At 67.6% G+C, this 15,394-nt stretch overlaps 2 protein-coding genes across 2 annotated transcripts; one reads left to right on the top strand and one right to left on the bottom strand.

Moving 5' to 3' along the window:
* Window positions 1-2,955: 2,955 nt before the first annotated feature.
* Window positions 2,956-9,640, top strand: DBNL (drebrin like). The gene is given in 15 exon segments (XM_035571526.2): window positions 2,956-3,101; window positions 3,670-3,725; window positions 4,303-4,415; window positions 4,642-4,716; window positions 4,822-4,836; window positions 4,838-4,969; window positions 5,123-5,200; window positions 5,295-5,446; window positions 5,702-5,750; window positions 5,900-5,974; window positions 6,078-6,180; window positions 6,893-6,994; window positions 7,880-7,974; window positions 8,409-8,514; window positions 8,913-9,640. Coding segments are annotated over 15 exon segments (1,374 nt in total). The 5' UTR covers window positions 2,956-3,018; the 3' UTR covers window positions 9,053-9,640.
* Window positions 9,641-10,343: 703 nt separating this feature from the next.
* Window positions 10,344-14,855, bottom strand: CAPG (capping actin protein, gelsolin like). The gene is given in 11 exon segments (XM_050715744.1): window positions 10,344-10,897; window positions 10,974-11,062; window positions 11,136-11,268; window positions 11,791-11,880; window positions 11,956-12,105; window positions 13,028-13,153; window positions 13,155-13,196; window positions 13,673-13,827; window positions 13,899-14,071; window positions 14,139-14,308; window positions 14,801-14,855. Coding segments are annotated over 10 exon segments (1,047 nt in total). The 5' UTR covers window positions 14,162-14,308; window positions 14,801-14,855; the 3' UTR covers window positions 10,344-10,831.
* Window positions 14,856-15,394: the final 539 nt, after the last annotated feature.

Below are 15,394 nucleotides of genomic sequence, written 5' to 3'. Positions count from 1 at the left end.
CTTTATCTGCCCCCCCCTCATCCCATCCAGGGTCCCCAAATCTCATCCAGGGTCCCCCCCATCCCATCTGGGGTTCTCCATCCCCTTTTGGGACCCCCGTCCCATCTGGGGTCCCCCCATCCCATACAGGGTCTCTCCATCCCATCTGGGTGTCCTCACCCTGTCACTGTCCTGTCCAAGGTCCCCCCCCATCCCATCTGGGGTTCTCTGCCCCCTTTTGGGCTCCCCTTCCCATCCAGAGTTCCCCCCCCCATCCCATCCAGGGTGCTCCAGCTCATCTGAGCCCCCCCCCGTCTCATCTGGGCACCCCCCACCCCATCCAGGGTCCCCCCATCCCATCTGGGGTTCTCCATCTCCTTTAGGGCCCCCCCATCCCACCCAGGGTGCCCCCCTCCTCTGGGTCCCCCCTTCCCATCTGGTGTCCCCCCCCCATCCTGTCTGGGTGCCCCCGCCCTGCCCACGGTGTCCCCCTGCTGTTACGATGTCACTGTCCCACCGAGGGTCCCCACGTCCCTGCCTAGGGCACCCCATGTCCTGCTTTGGGTGTCCCTGCCCTGCCCCATCTTATTGGGGTGCCCCTGTCCCACCCAGGATGTCCCCATCCCAATGAGGTGACCCCATCCCACTGGTGTGTCCCATCCTACCAGGGTCCCCCCGTCCCATCAGTGTCCCCATCCCACCAGGCTGTCCCCGTCCCACCAGGACGTTCCTGTCCCTCCAAGGTGTCCCCATCCCACCAACGTGTCCCTGTCCCACCAGGGTGTCCCCATCCCACCAGGGTGTTCCCGTCCCCCCCAAGGTGTCCCCATCCCACCAGGGTGCCCCCATTCCCCATCCCACCGATGTGTCCCCACCCCACCAGGACATCCCCATCCCACCAGGCTGTCCCCGTCCCACCAGGCTGTCCCCATGGCAGTGGGGTGCTCAGGGAGGGTTCCCCGTCCCACCCCACCCCGGGCAGGGATCGGGGGTCCCGTACAGCTCCAGGACCACCCTGCAGGGCAGGACCCCGCAGAAAACCCCTTTTACTTCAGTCCCCGTCCCTCGGGACCACCCCACGTTGCCAAACCGACCCCAGCGGGGCACGAAGCCGCCCGCCTGCCCCCAGCCGCCCCCCCACCCCGGCGCCGCACCACAAAGGTCCTTCAGTGGCTTCCCCCAAAATACGGCACGGAAAGGCTGAAAAGCCCTTTGTGCCCCCGAACCGGCGGTGACCCCGAGCCCCCCGCCCGCGGCTCGCAGGGAGCAGCTGCCGGGTGTCAGGGCGGCCCTCCCCGCGCAGCCCCCCCCAGAGGTTTGATTGCCCCTGCTTTTAATTAACAACTCGTTAAGGCGCCGCGCACAGCTGGCAGCGCCCGCGCCGGGTGCGGGGTCCCCCCCGGGGATGCACCCGAACCCCACAGATCTGTAGGGTTTGAGGGCAGCTCCCCGCACGCAGGGGATTTAGCCCCCCCGCCGTGATTTCTGCTGCCAGGTTTCGGGGTGGGGACGTCGATGTTGTCCCCCCCCCCCCCGTGTCCCCCCCGTGGTGACAGCAGCCCGTGCAGGAGGGCGGTGGGGAGGAGGCACCCATGGGTGCTCGCACCCACATCCATCCCGCCACCCCGGCACCTGCCGTGCAGGGGGGCACGAGGACAGCTTGGTGGGGGGGTGGGGGGGTCCGGGGGTCCTGGGGTGTCCCGAGGGTCCTGGGGTGTCCCAGGGTGCTCAAGGGTCCTGGGGTGTCCCAGGGATCCCATAGTGGCAGGGGGAGCCATGGTGTCCAAGGGGGCTTGGGGCACCCAGGGGTCCTGGGGCACCGGGGGGTCCCGGAGTGTCCAGGGGGTCCTGGGGCGCCCAGGGGTCCCAGGGGTCCCATGGTGCCCAAGGGTCCCGGAGTGCTCAGGGGTCTCATGGCGTCAGGGGGTCCCGGGGGTCCCAGGGTGTCCAAGAGGTCCTGGGGTGTCCAGGGTGCCTGTGGCACCCTGGGGTCCTGGGGTGTCTAGGGGGTGCTGGGGTGCCCCGCGGTGCCATGGTGACTGGGGGTCCCAGGGGTCCCAGGGTGTCGGGGTCCTGGGGTGCCCACAGGTCCTGGGGTGTCCCAGGGTGTCCAAGGGGTCCTGGGGCATCCAGGGGTCCCGGGGTGTCCTGGGGTGTCCAAGGGTCCTGGGGTGTCCCAGGGGTCCCGTGGTTGATGGGGGTCCCATGGGTCCCACGTTCCCCAAGGGGTCCCGGGGCATCCATGGGGTCTGGGGTGTCCAAGGGTCCTGGGATGTCCTGGGGGCCCCGGGGTGTCCCAGGGGTCCCACGGTGGCCGGGGTCCCCGGGGTCCCCAGGGTGTCTGGAGGGCCCCGGGGGGGGTCCAGGGGTCCTGTGGCTGCTGGGGGTCCTGTGGCGAATGGGGGGTCCCGGGGGGTCCGGGTGCCCCGTGGTGCCTGGGGGTGCCGCTGTCCCCAGGGGTCCCCAGGTGTCCCCGGTCCCACAGTCCCGGGGGGGAAACCTGCAGCCCCCTCCCCCCCCCGAGAGGCCCCCATGGGTTGGGGGGCGAGCTGTGAACGGCCCCGGGGCAGCCGGGGGGGGGCCGGGCACGGGGTTGGGGGGGGCACATCTACAGCGGCCCCCCCCCTCGGGGGGGCGGAAACCTGGGGGGAAAAAAATAAACCAGAAATCCCCCCAAAACGCCCCAAAACGGGACGGGGCGGGAGGGGGGCGCGGGGCCGGGGGAGCCGGGGGCGGGGCGAGGCTCGGAGGGGGCGGGGCTAGACTCAGAGGGGCGGGGCGTGGTGGACCGAGGGGGCGGGGCGATGCTCGGAGGGGCGGGGCTATGTCCAGAGGGGCGGGGCTCTCCAGAAGGGGGCGTGGCCGGGGGCGTGGCCTTTCTGCCTGAGGGCGGGGCGGGGCGTCGCCCAATGGGGGCGGGGCGTCGGTACCTGGGGGCGGGGCGAGGCTGTCCGGGGGGGGCGTGGCGAAGGGCGTGGCCACCGGAGGGGGCGTGGCCTCGTCGGCGCGGCGCGGGGCGGGCCGGGAGCAGGCGCTGCCATGGCGCTGAACCTCAGCAAGAACGGGCGGGCGCTGCAGGAGGCCTACGGGAGGGTGGTGGCGGCGGGGAGCCCCACCGACTGGTGGGCGCGGGGGGGCGAGGGGGGGGCACCGGGATGGGGGGGGGAGGAGGGATGGGGGAGGGGCTGGGGGGGAAAGGGGGGGAGGGGGGAAGTGGGGGGGAGGGGGCGGGAAGTGAAAGTGAAAGCGGGGGGATGGGGAGGGGGCTCTGGGGGTGGGGGGGTGGAAATTGGGGGGTGCACAGGGGGTATGGGGGGGAGGGGGAGGGGGAGGAGGGGGTTCTGGGGGGTGGGGAACGCGGGGATGGGGGTTGGGGGGGATTGGGGTTGGGGCTGGGGGGTGCATGGGGGGGTGGGGTACCCATAGGTAGGGGTTTGGGGGGGCTGTGGGGGCATGGGGGGGTGGGGTGGGGTGGGGGTATCCCTGGGGGGAGGGTTTGAGGGTGCTGGGGGATGCAGGGGGTGCAGGGGGTGCAGGGCTGTGTGGGGGCAGGGGGTGGGGTACCCATAGGTGAGGGTGTAAGGGGGCTGGGGACTGGGGGGGGGGCAGGGGTAGAGGCTGGAGGGGATGGGGGTTGCACAGGGGTCGGGGTGGGGGAGCCGTGGGTCACCCCCCCCGGGTGTCCCGCAGGGCCCTGTTCACCTATGAAGGCAACAGCAACGACCTGCGCGTGGCCGGCTGCGGGGGTGAGCGTGGGGCACGGCCCCCCCAGGAACAGGGAAGTGGGCGCCTGGCTCTGCCCCCTGCCCCCCCCCCCCCCCCCTTGGGCCCGGCTGTGGGTTCCCACGCCGGAGCCTGGCGGTGCCGGTGCCGCCCATCCCTGCCCACCGGATTTGCATCCAGCGGCCCTTTCCTTCCTGCTCCGCCGCCCCGGCATCCCGCCTGCACTTCGCGCAGGGGGCACGAGGAGCTCGGGGGGTGGGGGGGGGGCAGGGTTTAGGGATGGCACCGGCGACTTTTGGGTACGGGTCAGAGGTCCCGCACGTCCCCTCCCGCGGAGCATCCGATGCCTTTTTGCTGGGCCATCAATATTTCATAGCGGCGAGGAAGGAGAGCTCCGGTCTGAGCAGGCTGCCACCAGTGAGCGTCAGCCCCTTTTCTGCTTTGCTGGGCTCAAAGCAGGAGGGATCCTCGCTGGTGGGCTTGGTTTCGGGGATGAGAGCGGGGTTTTCGGGTGATTCCCTGCTGGGGGGGGCTGCGGGGCCAGGCAGGAGGTGCCGACGTCCCCTGGCAAGCCCCAGCCCCGCTCCTCTCCCGGCGCAGACGGGGGCCTGGAGGAGATGGTGGAGGAGCTCAACAGCGGGAAGGTGATGTACGCCTTCTGCAGGGTGAAGGACCCCAACTCTGGCCTGCCCAAATACGTCCTCGTCAACTGGGTGAGTGGGGACGGGGACCGGGACACACGCTGGGGACCTCCCCCGGTGCCAAAAAACGCCCGGTGGCCAAAAAAAAACAGCGGGTGCCCTGCAGCCAGGCAGCACCGAGGTCCCCAGATGGCACTTGGGGACAGTTTTCCATTCCAGATTCAAGGTGCTGCTGCTGGAGAGACCCCCGTGGGCTGGGACCCCCCCGGTAAGCGGGTGCCAATGGTTTCCCTTGCAGACAGGCGAAGGCGTCAATGACGTGCGGAAAGGAGCCTGCGCCAACCACGTCAGCACCGTCGCTGGCTTCCTGAAGGTCCGGCGGGCTCCCGGTGCCCCTCAACCCTTCTCCTGCCATGGGGTGGTCCCCAAGGATGTCACCTCGAGGCCACCCCCCTAAGCTGGGGCTGTCCCTGTGCAGGGCGCGCATGTCACCTATCAATGCGCGCGCCGAGGAGGACGTGGAGCCCGAGCTCATCATGGAGAAGGTGGCCAAAGCCTCGGGGGCCAACTACAGCTTCCACAAGGAGAGCAGCCGCTTCCAGGACGCCGGACCCCAGGCTCCCGTGGTGAGTTGGTGTTAGGAGACGCCCGAGACCACCTTACGGCCTGTCCTGCAGCGCCGTGATGTGCCGGGTACAGGGCTGGACGGAGCTCGGGGCGTTTTTTTTGGGGGAGCTCGGGGGTTTTGCTCAGCTCCACCACGCTCTGCCGCCCTGCAGGGCTCTGTCTACCAGAAGACGAACGCGATGTCCGAAATCAAGAGGGTGAATAAAGATAATTTCTGGGCCAAAGCCGAGGTGAGTGCCGTGCAGCCGGGCTGCTCTCTGCTCGCCGAAGCCAAGCTCCGGGGCTGGGGGGCTGTGGAGCCGACCTGTGCGTGTGTCCCGGCAGAAAGACGAGGAGAACCGGCGGCTGGAGGAGAAGAGGCGGGCGGAGGAGGAACGGCAGCGGCTGGAGCGCGAGCGGCGGGAGCGGGAGCTGCAGGAGGCGGCGGGGCGGGAGCAGAGATACAAAGCCCGCTCCAACGAAATCGAGGCCCAGAAGTGAGTCCCTGGCGGTCGTGACTGTGTCCCTGGCTCGCGCTCCCGTGACACAACGGGAGGTGTGGAGAGAACCCTCCGGCCGTGTGTCCTGATGCCGGCCGTGTGTCTGCTCTCCCCGGGGCTGGGGAGGCTCCGAGCATCACTCCCCATGGGCAGAGCCTTCCCCAGCTCCCTGGGGCAGCTCCCGCTGTGCTGTCCCCGTCCCCGCGTGGCCGTGGTGCTTAGCTGTCCTTTTGTCACCCTCTGTCACCGCAGGAGGCTGCAGCAGGAGGCGGAGAGGAGGGACAGGGAGCAGCAGCAGCGGGTGAGCCTCGGCGCCGGGCTCTCTGAGGGTCTCGGGGTGCCGAATCCAGGGGATGTCCCCTCTGTTCTCCCTCTGCCACACCTCCTTGTCCCCATTTCTGCGGTCCCCGGGGGGGTGGCTCCATGTCTCCGACCCCTCTTGTGCCGCAGAAGGAACAGGCGGAGGAGCAGGAGGCCGAGCAGCGGAGAGGCTTCAGGAGGAGCGAGTCAGTGGAGAAAGCCCAGGTGCACTTTGCTGAGGGGGGACCTGCGCTGGGGGGCTGCTCCCAGGCCCCTCTGCCCCTTCCAGCCCCCCCGGCCCCTGCTTAACCCCCTGGTTCCCGTGCAGGAGGCAGCGTCGCTGATCGCTCAGAGGCCGGTGAACCCCCGAGACATCTTCAAGCAGAGGGAGAGGTCGGCACCCGGGGACACAGCAGCCACTGCCCAGCCAGGTGGGACGCGGCGGTGGGCACCAGGGGGCTCCCGAGGCGGGGGGGAATCATTAACACCCGAGACTGCCTGTATCCATACCCCGCTGTACCCGGGAAGCTTTAGATTTCTTCGTATTTTTTTTTAATGAGACGTACTAATGCTGGAAAGGAACCCGGCCTGGCTGCCTGCCGTCCCGCCCGGCTGCTCGCGCGCTCGAGCACAGCTGACGAGACCGAGCCGCTCCGCGGGGCAGGAGCCAGGAAGTTGTGAAAACCGAAGCTGGGGCTGCAGCCGAGGAAGCCGCTGCAAACACGTGATGTGCCCAGGCCAACATCCCCCCCCCCAGCAGCCCAGCCCCCAGAGAACGACTCGAATTAGTCCGGAGTAACTCATGTTCCCTGGTTTTGCGGAAGGAGCGCGAGCGCACCTTGGTGGCGCGGCCCCGTGCTTGTTTGCGCTCGGAGGCACTGATGGGCGAGATAAGAGCAGCAGGAAAATCCCTGGGGAGCCGGCGCTGCCGGCCTCAGAGCTGCTCTGCTTCCCCGACACGACGTCGGGGCTGGTTTCTTGTTCGCTCGGCTGCGGCAATGCTGTAACCAGTCGACAAACTCGTTTTTTGCAAGAGGGACCGGAGCTGGAAGATCCTGCCGGGGAGGCGAGCCCGGTGGCAGGCAGATGGTGAGCGAGGGGTACCTGAGCCCCTTCCTCCAGCACCTCCGTCTCCTTTTCCAGGCAAATTGCGCAGCCCCTTCCTGCAGAGGGAGGCGAACGCGGTGCCGAGCCCCAGCCCCCCGGCACGGGAGACGCCGCCAGCATCGCCGGTGCCCGCTGCAGGTGTGTGCCTTCGTGGACAGGCCGAGCACAGCTTCTTGCCGCGCCTCTCCGAAGTGTCCCTGGAGCTGGCAGCGGGTTCTGCTCGGTTTCTGCCTTGTCCTCGTCTTCCTGCGCCTCCACAGAGAGCAGGCAGGGTTTGGCTTTGGCTCGAGGTCTGAGGGTGATGCTGAAGCCAAGGGGGAGGATGGGGAGCGGAGGGGACGGAGCCGGGCTCCTTCCAGCTGTGCCCAGTGCCAGGCCCAGCGGCGCTTGGGCACAAACTGGAGCCCGGGAGGCTCCCCCTGAGCAGCACGAAGCGCGGCCATGCCGGGCGGGTGCCCGAGCCCTGGCACAGGTCCTCAGGGAGGTGCCGGAGCCTCCTCCTCGGGGTCTTCACACCCGGCTGGACGTGGTGCAGGGCTCTGGGTGGCCCTGCTGGAGCCGGGTGGCACCAGAGGGGCCCGGAGGTGCCCCCAGCCCCCACCACCCCGCGGTCCTGTGACCTCCCGGCTGAATGCTGGTGTTCAGGCTCCGGCCAGGGCTTCACCATCCACGCTGAGCCTTTCCCCGAGGCCGCTGTGCGGGCGGCCGGGGCCGGCTGCGGTCACCACTAGATGCTGCTCTTGGCCAAGGTCTCGGCGCCGGCCCTTCCCCGCCGCTCGCCGCAAGCAGCAGAGCCTGGCTATTTGTGTCGCTGGTATTTTAGGAAATGATGAATCTCGGGCAAGCTCACTCCGTTCCGAATCGGAAATGCTGCGTCTCATCCTTTTTAGGGCTCCCCAGCCCCACGCTTTTCCCCCTTGCAGGGTTTGTGCTCGCTCAGCCCATTCCCTGCAGCGCAGGGACCTCAGGGACGGCGGCAGGGGGGAGCAGGGAGCGGGTTGGTGACACACGTTCCCCTTGCAGGGTACAACTCGAGCGCCCCGGAGCCCCCTGCGGACGAGGCCGATGTGTACGAGGAGCCGCCGGACGCCTCGGCCATCTATGAGGAGCCCCCTCAGGTTGGGTGGCACGGACGGGATGCACCCCGAGCATCCCCGTGGGTCTGAGCCCTGCTGGTGCCCTCGGGGCTTTTTATCCCCTACACCTCCTCCTCCTGCTTGCACATCCCAAAGCAGCAGGGCCAGGCAAGGCCGGCTGTTCTCAGCAGGCTGCGTCAGATTCTCCGCTGTGTACTAGCGGGGTTGTGTCACGCTGCAGCACTTCCTTTGCAGATGTGGTGGATGTTCGGTTTCCTCTCTTTAGCTCGAGGGGAGTGTTCTGGACGTGGCCTTTCTGGACTTGGGGCACTGGGGTGGCCATATCCAGCAAAGAATTGTGCTGGGGGGACGCTGCTCACTGGCTGCATCCTGCACCGTGGCAGACCCCGTGCCCCAGAGCCTGGCTCCGCCTAACGAGGCACAGCATCGTTAACACCCTTTTCTCCCTCCCGAAGGACCATGCTGATGGGGCTAAGTACGACTACCCCGCCGAGTACCAGCAGACGCCGGACCTGGCAGGGAAGGGGCTGTGTGCCCGGGCGCTCTATGACTACCAAGCGGGTACGGGCTGGGGGGGGCTCCTCCTAAATGGGGGGCGCGGGGCCCAGAGCTGGGCAGGGCATTGCCCATCGCACTGCGGCATCCGCAGCAGGGCCGACAGCGAGCAGCTCCCACCCCCTGCAGAGCTGGGAAAGCAAGTGAAGGGGGACGATGCCCTCCCTCCCTTTTATTTTCTAAAATCTGTTTCTTGCTGTCCTCCCTCCTGTCCCGGAGCCAGCTTTGCCCGGATATTTGTGTTTTGTAACGTCTGAGCCGCCCTGGCTCCCTCCAGCCCTGGCCGTGCCAGCAGTTGGATCCCCAGCACCGAAGGAGGGACACCCAAGGCGGGCGGGGGGCTCGGGGCAGCCCCGGGGTTCCGGGCTGTTCCTCACTCACCCCCCCCCTCCGTCTCCTTCCAGCTGACGACACTGAGATCTCGTTTGACCCTGAGAACATCATCACCAACATTGAGATGATCGACGAGGGCTGGTGGCGGGGCTACGGCCCCGACGGCCACTTCGGCATGTTCCCCGCCAACTACGTGGAACTGATCGAGTAAGGGGGCGGCGGGGGCCACAGCAGCTCCCGGCCCCTCGGGAGCACTCGGCTCCAGCCTGGTTCTTCCAAGCAGCGCGTGGCTTTCCTTCCTTCCTTCCTGCCTTTCTTCCTTCTCTCTGAGTGACGTGCCATGGCCCCGAGACCCCCGACCCTGGAGCCCCCATAAATGCCCCCCCGGGGGCACTGGCAGAAGCCCCACGGCTCCGTCCCGGCGCGGAGCAGCCGCCTGCCCCGCAGGCTCCCCTTCCTTCTGGCATCTCGTGCGGTCCGACCCCTCACAGGGAGCCCAGAGCTGCAGCCAGCGCTCGGCTTTCCAGCTGGGGAGGAGATCAAACGAGGCCAAAGTGGGGGTTTTTAGCAAAAGCTGTGAGCGAGGGCTCCCCCCTGCGTGCCCCATTCACTGTGAACAAGGAAGAGCCCAGTCTGGCTGCCGCCTTCCTCTCGGTCGCCTCCAGCTCCTTTCCCTGGTGTTGCTTTTGGAACAGAAGGATGTGACGGGTTTTACGATGGGTTTTAGCGATGCTGGGGCCGCTCGTGCCCCCCCCCCGGGTCAATAAAAGGGCTTTTCTTTGGTGACGGCTGCACAGGACCCTGGCCATGCCCCTGCTGCTCTGCGCCACCATCAGGGTCCCCACTCTGCGCTCCCCTAACCCCATGTCCCGTGGTTAATCCCCACTCCTACATTGTAAGGCTTTTCAGCATGATTTGGGGTGAAATGGCGGTGTTTTGGCACAGGGCTGGCAGAGGGCATTGGGTTTTTAATGTCAGCCGCCAGCGCTAACGAGAAACCTTTAATAAGGGGAAGCTGAGCTGGGCGTGGGGCTCAGTGCCGGTTTCACAATGGGTCTGGAGCTGCGGCCGCGCTGTGCTGAGCGGGTTCGTGCGCCAGGGGGTGAGGGCAGGGATAATTAGGTGGGTAATTAGTATTGGTTCTGGCGATGAGTCTAACGAGGGAGGGAGGTTTGCTCAGAAGAGCAGCCAGAGACCGCAGCCGGAGTGAGCAGTGGGGGGGTCTGGGTGCATAGGGCACTATAGGGGCGTTTTGGGGACCTGGGGACACTGAGGGCGAGGGGAATGCAGGGGGACACAGGGATAGCAGGGTGTGGGGACACCAGGGTGAGGGGAGCTTGAGGGGGTGCCCCCGCAGCCCCTTTGCCTCCCTGTCACCTCAGCACCCATGGGTGCTGCCAGGCCCCAGGGTGCCAGGGCCACCTTGCTGTGGCCACCGCCACCCCCTGCTGTCCCCGGCCCCACATCTTCCTGCCCCCCAGGCTGGCAGTGGGACACAGGGCTCAGCATCGGGCCTTTATTCACCAGGGCACAGGTGCAGGAGGGGGGCAGCACGTGAGCATGGCAGTGACGGGGCACGGGGGTGGCACAGGGACATGGCGTGGGCACGGCGGTGACGTGAGGGCACGGGGCAGGGTGGAGGTGGCAGAGGTACAGCAGCAGAGCGGGTGGGGAGGGGGGTGACAGGGGACAGGTGTGGGCACGGGGACAAAATGGGCTTGGGGACAGCAGGGGATGGAGCACAGGGGTGGCAGCGGCGTGGGGATGGGGTGACAGCAACGGCACCGGGGTGGAGATGGAGGGGGCATGGGGATGGCACAGGGGTGGCTTGGGCATGGAGATGGAGGGGGCACAGAGGTGGCATGGGGGTGGCATGGGGATGGCATGGCCTTGGAGGTAGCAGGGGCTGGGGGATGGCACGGGGGTGGCCTGGGCTTGGAAATGGCCCAGGGGTGGCAGGGGCACGTCCTGGCCCCATGGTGCCCTCCCCTCACTTCCAGTTGGTGAAGAACTGCTTGAAGAGGGGCGTCTCGCAGCCCTGCGGCAGGATCTCCACCTGCGGGACGGGGACACGGTGGGGACATGGGACGAGGGGACATCACCATGGCCCCCCCCAGCCCTCCTGTGCCCACCTGCGTGCGGGGCGAGTAGCCCATGCGGGCGATGGTCTCCTCGGCCACGCTGAGAGCCGCCTGGCGCTCCTGCTCGTTGGCTTTGCGCCCTGCGGATGGGGACGTCAGCCTTGGAGGGGGGGACCTGTCCCCTGCCCTGTCCCTGTCCCCATCCCTAGGCACCTTTCCACACGTAGACCTTCCCCCCGGCGCCCGTGTCCAGCACGAAGCAGTCGTCGGGGCAGAGCAGGCTCTGGCTGAAGGGGCTGCTCCTGGCCACCTCAGTCAGGTCCATGCGCCCCGTTGCATCCGACACCTGCGGTGGCCAGGGTGTCACCGCCGTGGTGTCACCACCAGGCCATCCCCATGGCCCTCTGTGTGGCCCTGTGCCCCTTGCCACCACCACAGCGTCCCTTGGCCATGCCCAGCCCTGTGTCCCTCCCCTACAGGGGCCACCCCAGCCTTGCCTGGCCCCATGGCCACCACAGTATGCCCCAGCTGTGCCCAGAGGTTTGTGGGGTCACCTGGTGTGGAGAAGACCTTCGAGCTCACCAACCTGATCTGAGCCCCATCACTGTCCCATGTCCCCTAGTGCCACGTCCACAGCTCCCAGATACCTGCAGGGACCCCACCACTCCCCCCGCAGCCCCTTCCAAAGCTCGACCGCCCTCCCCGTGAAGAAATTCCTCCTGACGTCCTGATCCAACCCTCCCCTGGTGCCACATGCGGCCATGCCCTCACGTCCCTCTTGCTTGCCACCAGCCCATGTCCCCTCGGGGCCACTACAAGCGTCCCCAGGCCGTGCCCAGCCCCTCGCCCCGGGCCATGGTGGCCTTGCCTTGTAGAGGACGGCTGTCCCCGCGCTCTGGTCGGCCACCGCGTCCTCCTCGGGGCTGCCCTCCTGCAAGCTGGGCTTGGGGCCCAGCACCTGCGGGTCGAAAACACGGCATGACAGAGCCCCGGCAGGGCCACCCGCGTCCCCTCGCGTCCCACGGGCACCCACCTGCAGCATCTCCGGTGGCTCCTCGCCGTCCACCACCACCTCCAGGCGAGCCTTGCCGCCCCGCTCGCCGTCCCGGATGGCCGCCGCCAGCTCCTGGGCCCGGCTACGCTCCAGGACGTTGCAGCGGGCCCCGCACCAGGTGAAGATGGCCTGGGGACACGGAGAGGGACGGCGGTGGCGGGGCCAGCCTGCACCAGCCCAGGTGGCCACCGCTAGGCCAAGGGTGAAGCAGTTGCCAGGTCGGGGCTGGTTCAGCGGGATGGCCCAAGGGACACCCCGACAGATGGACCCCCAGAGGGACGGACAGACACCCATATGGATAAACAGATACCCCGATGGGTGGGTGGATGGATGGATGGACGGACGGACGGATGGACAGACAGCCCTATAGATAGATGAGATGCCCTAATGGATGCCCAGGACAGAGGAACAACCCAGCAGACTGATGCTCAGAAGGACAGACAGACACCCCAACAGATGGACACCCAGAAGGACGGACAGACGCTCGTATGGATAAACCGATGCCCCGATGGGTGGATGGATGTCCACAAGGATGGACAGACAGCCCTAGGGATAGACAAGATGCCCCAATGGATGCCCAGAAGGACAGAGGAACAACCCAGCAGACTGGTGGTGAGGACAGACAGACACCCCAACAGATGGACACCCAGAAGGACAGGTGGATAACCCCACAGACTGATGTTCAGGACAGACAGATATGGCCACCCAGGACAGGTAGACACCCAGAAAAATAACCAGATGGAAACCTACAGACAGATGGACACCCAGGAAGGTCAGACAGACACCCCTATGGATAGACAGACGCCCCAACAGACAGATGGACACCCAGGACAGATGAACAACCCCACAGACTGATGTTCAGGACAGACAGACAACCCAACCTGTGGACACCCAGGACAGACAGACACATCCCTATGGATGGCAAGGTGCCCCAGTGACCGAAGATGCACCCCGATGGGCTGATGGACGGACATACGGACACCCAGACGGACATGGGGCACTTGCACCAAGCGGGAAGGGTCTGGGGGCTGGCAGGGCTGGCACCACCCACCTCGCCCAGGTCAAGGACGAAGCAGTCGCCGGTGTTGAAGCTGGCCCAGCTCAGGTCCCGCTCGGTCGCCCGGATTTTCTTCCTGCCCTTCACCTGGTAGAGCCAGGCGCACGGGGCCGGGGCCAGCACCGGGGTGCACGGACCTGAAGGCTGAATCCACGCCACCCTCCTGCCGGCACAGGGTGCTGAGCGCCCAACAGGGACACCGACCGCTGGGAAGGGGTGGCCAGCACCCGTGGGGGGTGCTGAGCACCTAGGGGGGGTGCTGAGCACCCAGCACGGAGACTGGGCATCCGGAGAGGATGCTGAGCCCCATGGTAGGGATGTTGAGGGCCTCAGAGGAGGTTCTGAGCACCCAGGGGTGATGCTGAGCGCTGGGGGTGGGCAGCACCCAGCAGGGATGCCACGTGCTCGGTGGGGAGCAAGCGAGGTGGGGGGATGCTGGGCGCTTGGGGGCATCCTGCACACCCACCACAGATGCACAGCACCCGTTTGGGAAGCCCAAACACCCATCAGAGTTGTCCCAAGCACCCATATGGGATGCCCAGCACCCATTTGGGATGCACAGCACCCACGGGGGATGCCCAGCACCCATTTGGGATGCCCAGCACCCCCCTGGCACCCTCGGGCTCCCAAAGCCCGTACCTGGTAGGTGACGCCGCGAGGGAAGTACTCCATGAACTCATCGGACTCGTTGCCCTGCACCTCACGGTGGGTGACGGGGCGCTCGCCCAGCGCCGCGTTCAGCTGGGTGCAGAGGAGGGCGCAGGCGCCCTGCTCGTCCCGCGACGCCTCCCGGCCTGCGGCGGGGAGCGGGGGCGGCTCAGCGGGACCCCCCCACACATATTGCCCCCCCCAACCCCGTGCTCACCGATCCAGAGGTGCAGGTGGGCTCGCTCCTCGGGCTCCAGGTGCAGCACCAGGTAGGCATCCCCCGAAAAAAAGGTGCCCCAAGAGGCCTCCGGCACTGGCACCGGGCGCAGCTTCTCCACCCGCCAGATGTGCAGCCCCGGGCGGGTGGGCACGGGGCCAAAGGGGGAGCCGCTGCGGGGAGGGGGGGTGTCAGGCGGGGTTTGGAGGGGGAGTGAGGGTTTTTTTGGGGGGTCGGTACCTTTTGGGGAGCGCCGTGTACATGGTGGTGGGGAGGCGGCGGGGAGAGCGGTGGTCTGAGAGCGGGTGGTCCTGCGGGGAGAGGGGACGCAGCGATGGACAGCCGGACAGCCGGGAGGGCAGATGGACACCCGGGAGGACAGACGGACACCTGGGAGGACAGACGGACCGCTGGAAGGAGCGGTGGGCACCCCAACAGGTGGATGGATGGACAGCCAGCCAGAAGGATGGACAGACAACCCCCCCCTCCCGACAGACAGCTGGGCACCCCAATGGGTTGGTGGGCGCCCCGATGGACAGACGGACGCCCCAGTGAGTGGACACCCAGGAGGACAGACAGACGGACAGACAGCCTGATGGACAGATGCGCCTCGACGCACAGCTGGACAGACAGACAGGTGGGGAAAGTGGACACACCCCGACAGATGGATGGACGGACACCTGGGAGGACAGACAGACACCCCAGCAGACAGACAGGCAGGGAGCCCCCAGGGACGGACGGACGGACAGACAGATGGACGGACAGACGGACAGACGGACGGACATCCCCACAGGCACACACCCTGCCTGCGGGCACCCCAAAAGACACCGCCCCCCCCCTCCCTTCCTCCCCCCCCCGGACAGACGGACAGACAGGCGGACCCCCCCCCGAGAGGCGGACACCTGGGCGGACGGGCAGCTGCCCCGACGGACAGACGGACACCCCACGGACACCCCACGGACACCCCACGAGCCGCGGGACACCCGGAAGCCGGGGCCGGGTGGCGGTGACTCAGGCGGCAGGAAAGGGTGGGGACGGCGTGGGGGGGCCGGGCCTGTCCCCGCGTGTCCCCCCCCCCCCGGGGGCCCTGCTGATGCCGCTGGCATGGGGACCCCCGACAGGGGGGTCGCTCTCACCCGTTGTCCCCACGGGGGTCCCGGCCCCCTGCTCCTCCTGGGGCTGGTCTGGGGGGGCTGTACTGGGAAGGGGGGGATGTACTGGGAGGGGCTGTACTGGGAGGGGCTGTACTGGGAGGGGCTGTAGTGGGAACTGTGGGGGGGTACTGGGAGCTGCACAGGGGGCTGTACTGGAGGGGTTGTACTGGAAACTGAGGGGTGTACTGGGAGGGGCTGTGCTGGGAAGCTGGGGGGGTGCCATACGGGAGAGGTTGTACTGGGAACTGCACTGGGGGCTGTACTGGGGGAGCTGTACTGGGAGGGGATGTAATGGTAACTGGGGGGGGGGGGGGAGGGGGTGTACTGGGAGCTGCACAGGGG

This window comes from Cygnus atratus, chromosome 27 (assembly GCF_013377495.2).
Source record: "Cygnus atratus isolate AKBS03 ecotype Queensland, Australia chromosome 27, CAtr_DNAZoo_HiC_assembly, whole genome shotgun sequence".
Lineage (NCBI taxonomy): Eukaryota > Metazoa > Chordata > Aves > Anseriformes > Anatidae > Cygnus > Cygnus atratus.
The sequence above is the reverse complement of the archived record's forward strand: the minus strand, read 5'-3'. Positions and strand labels throughout refer to the sequence as shown.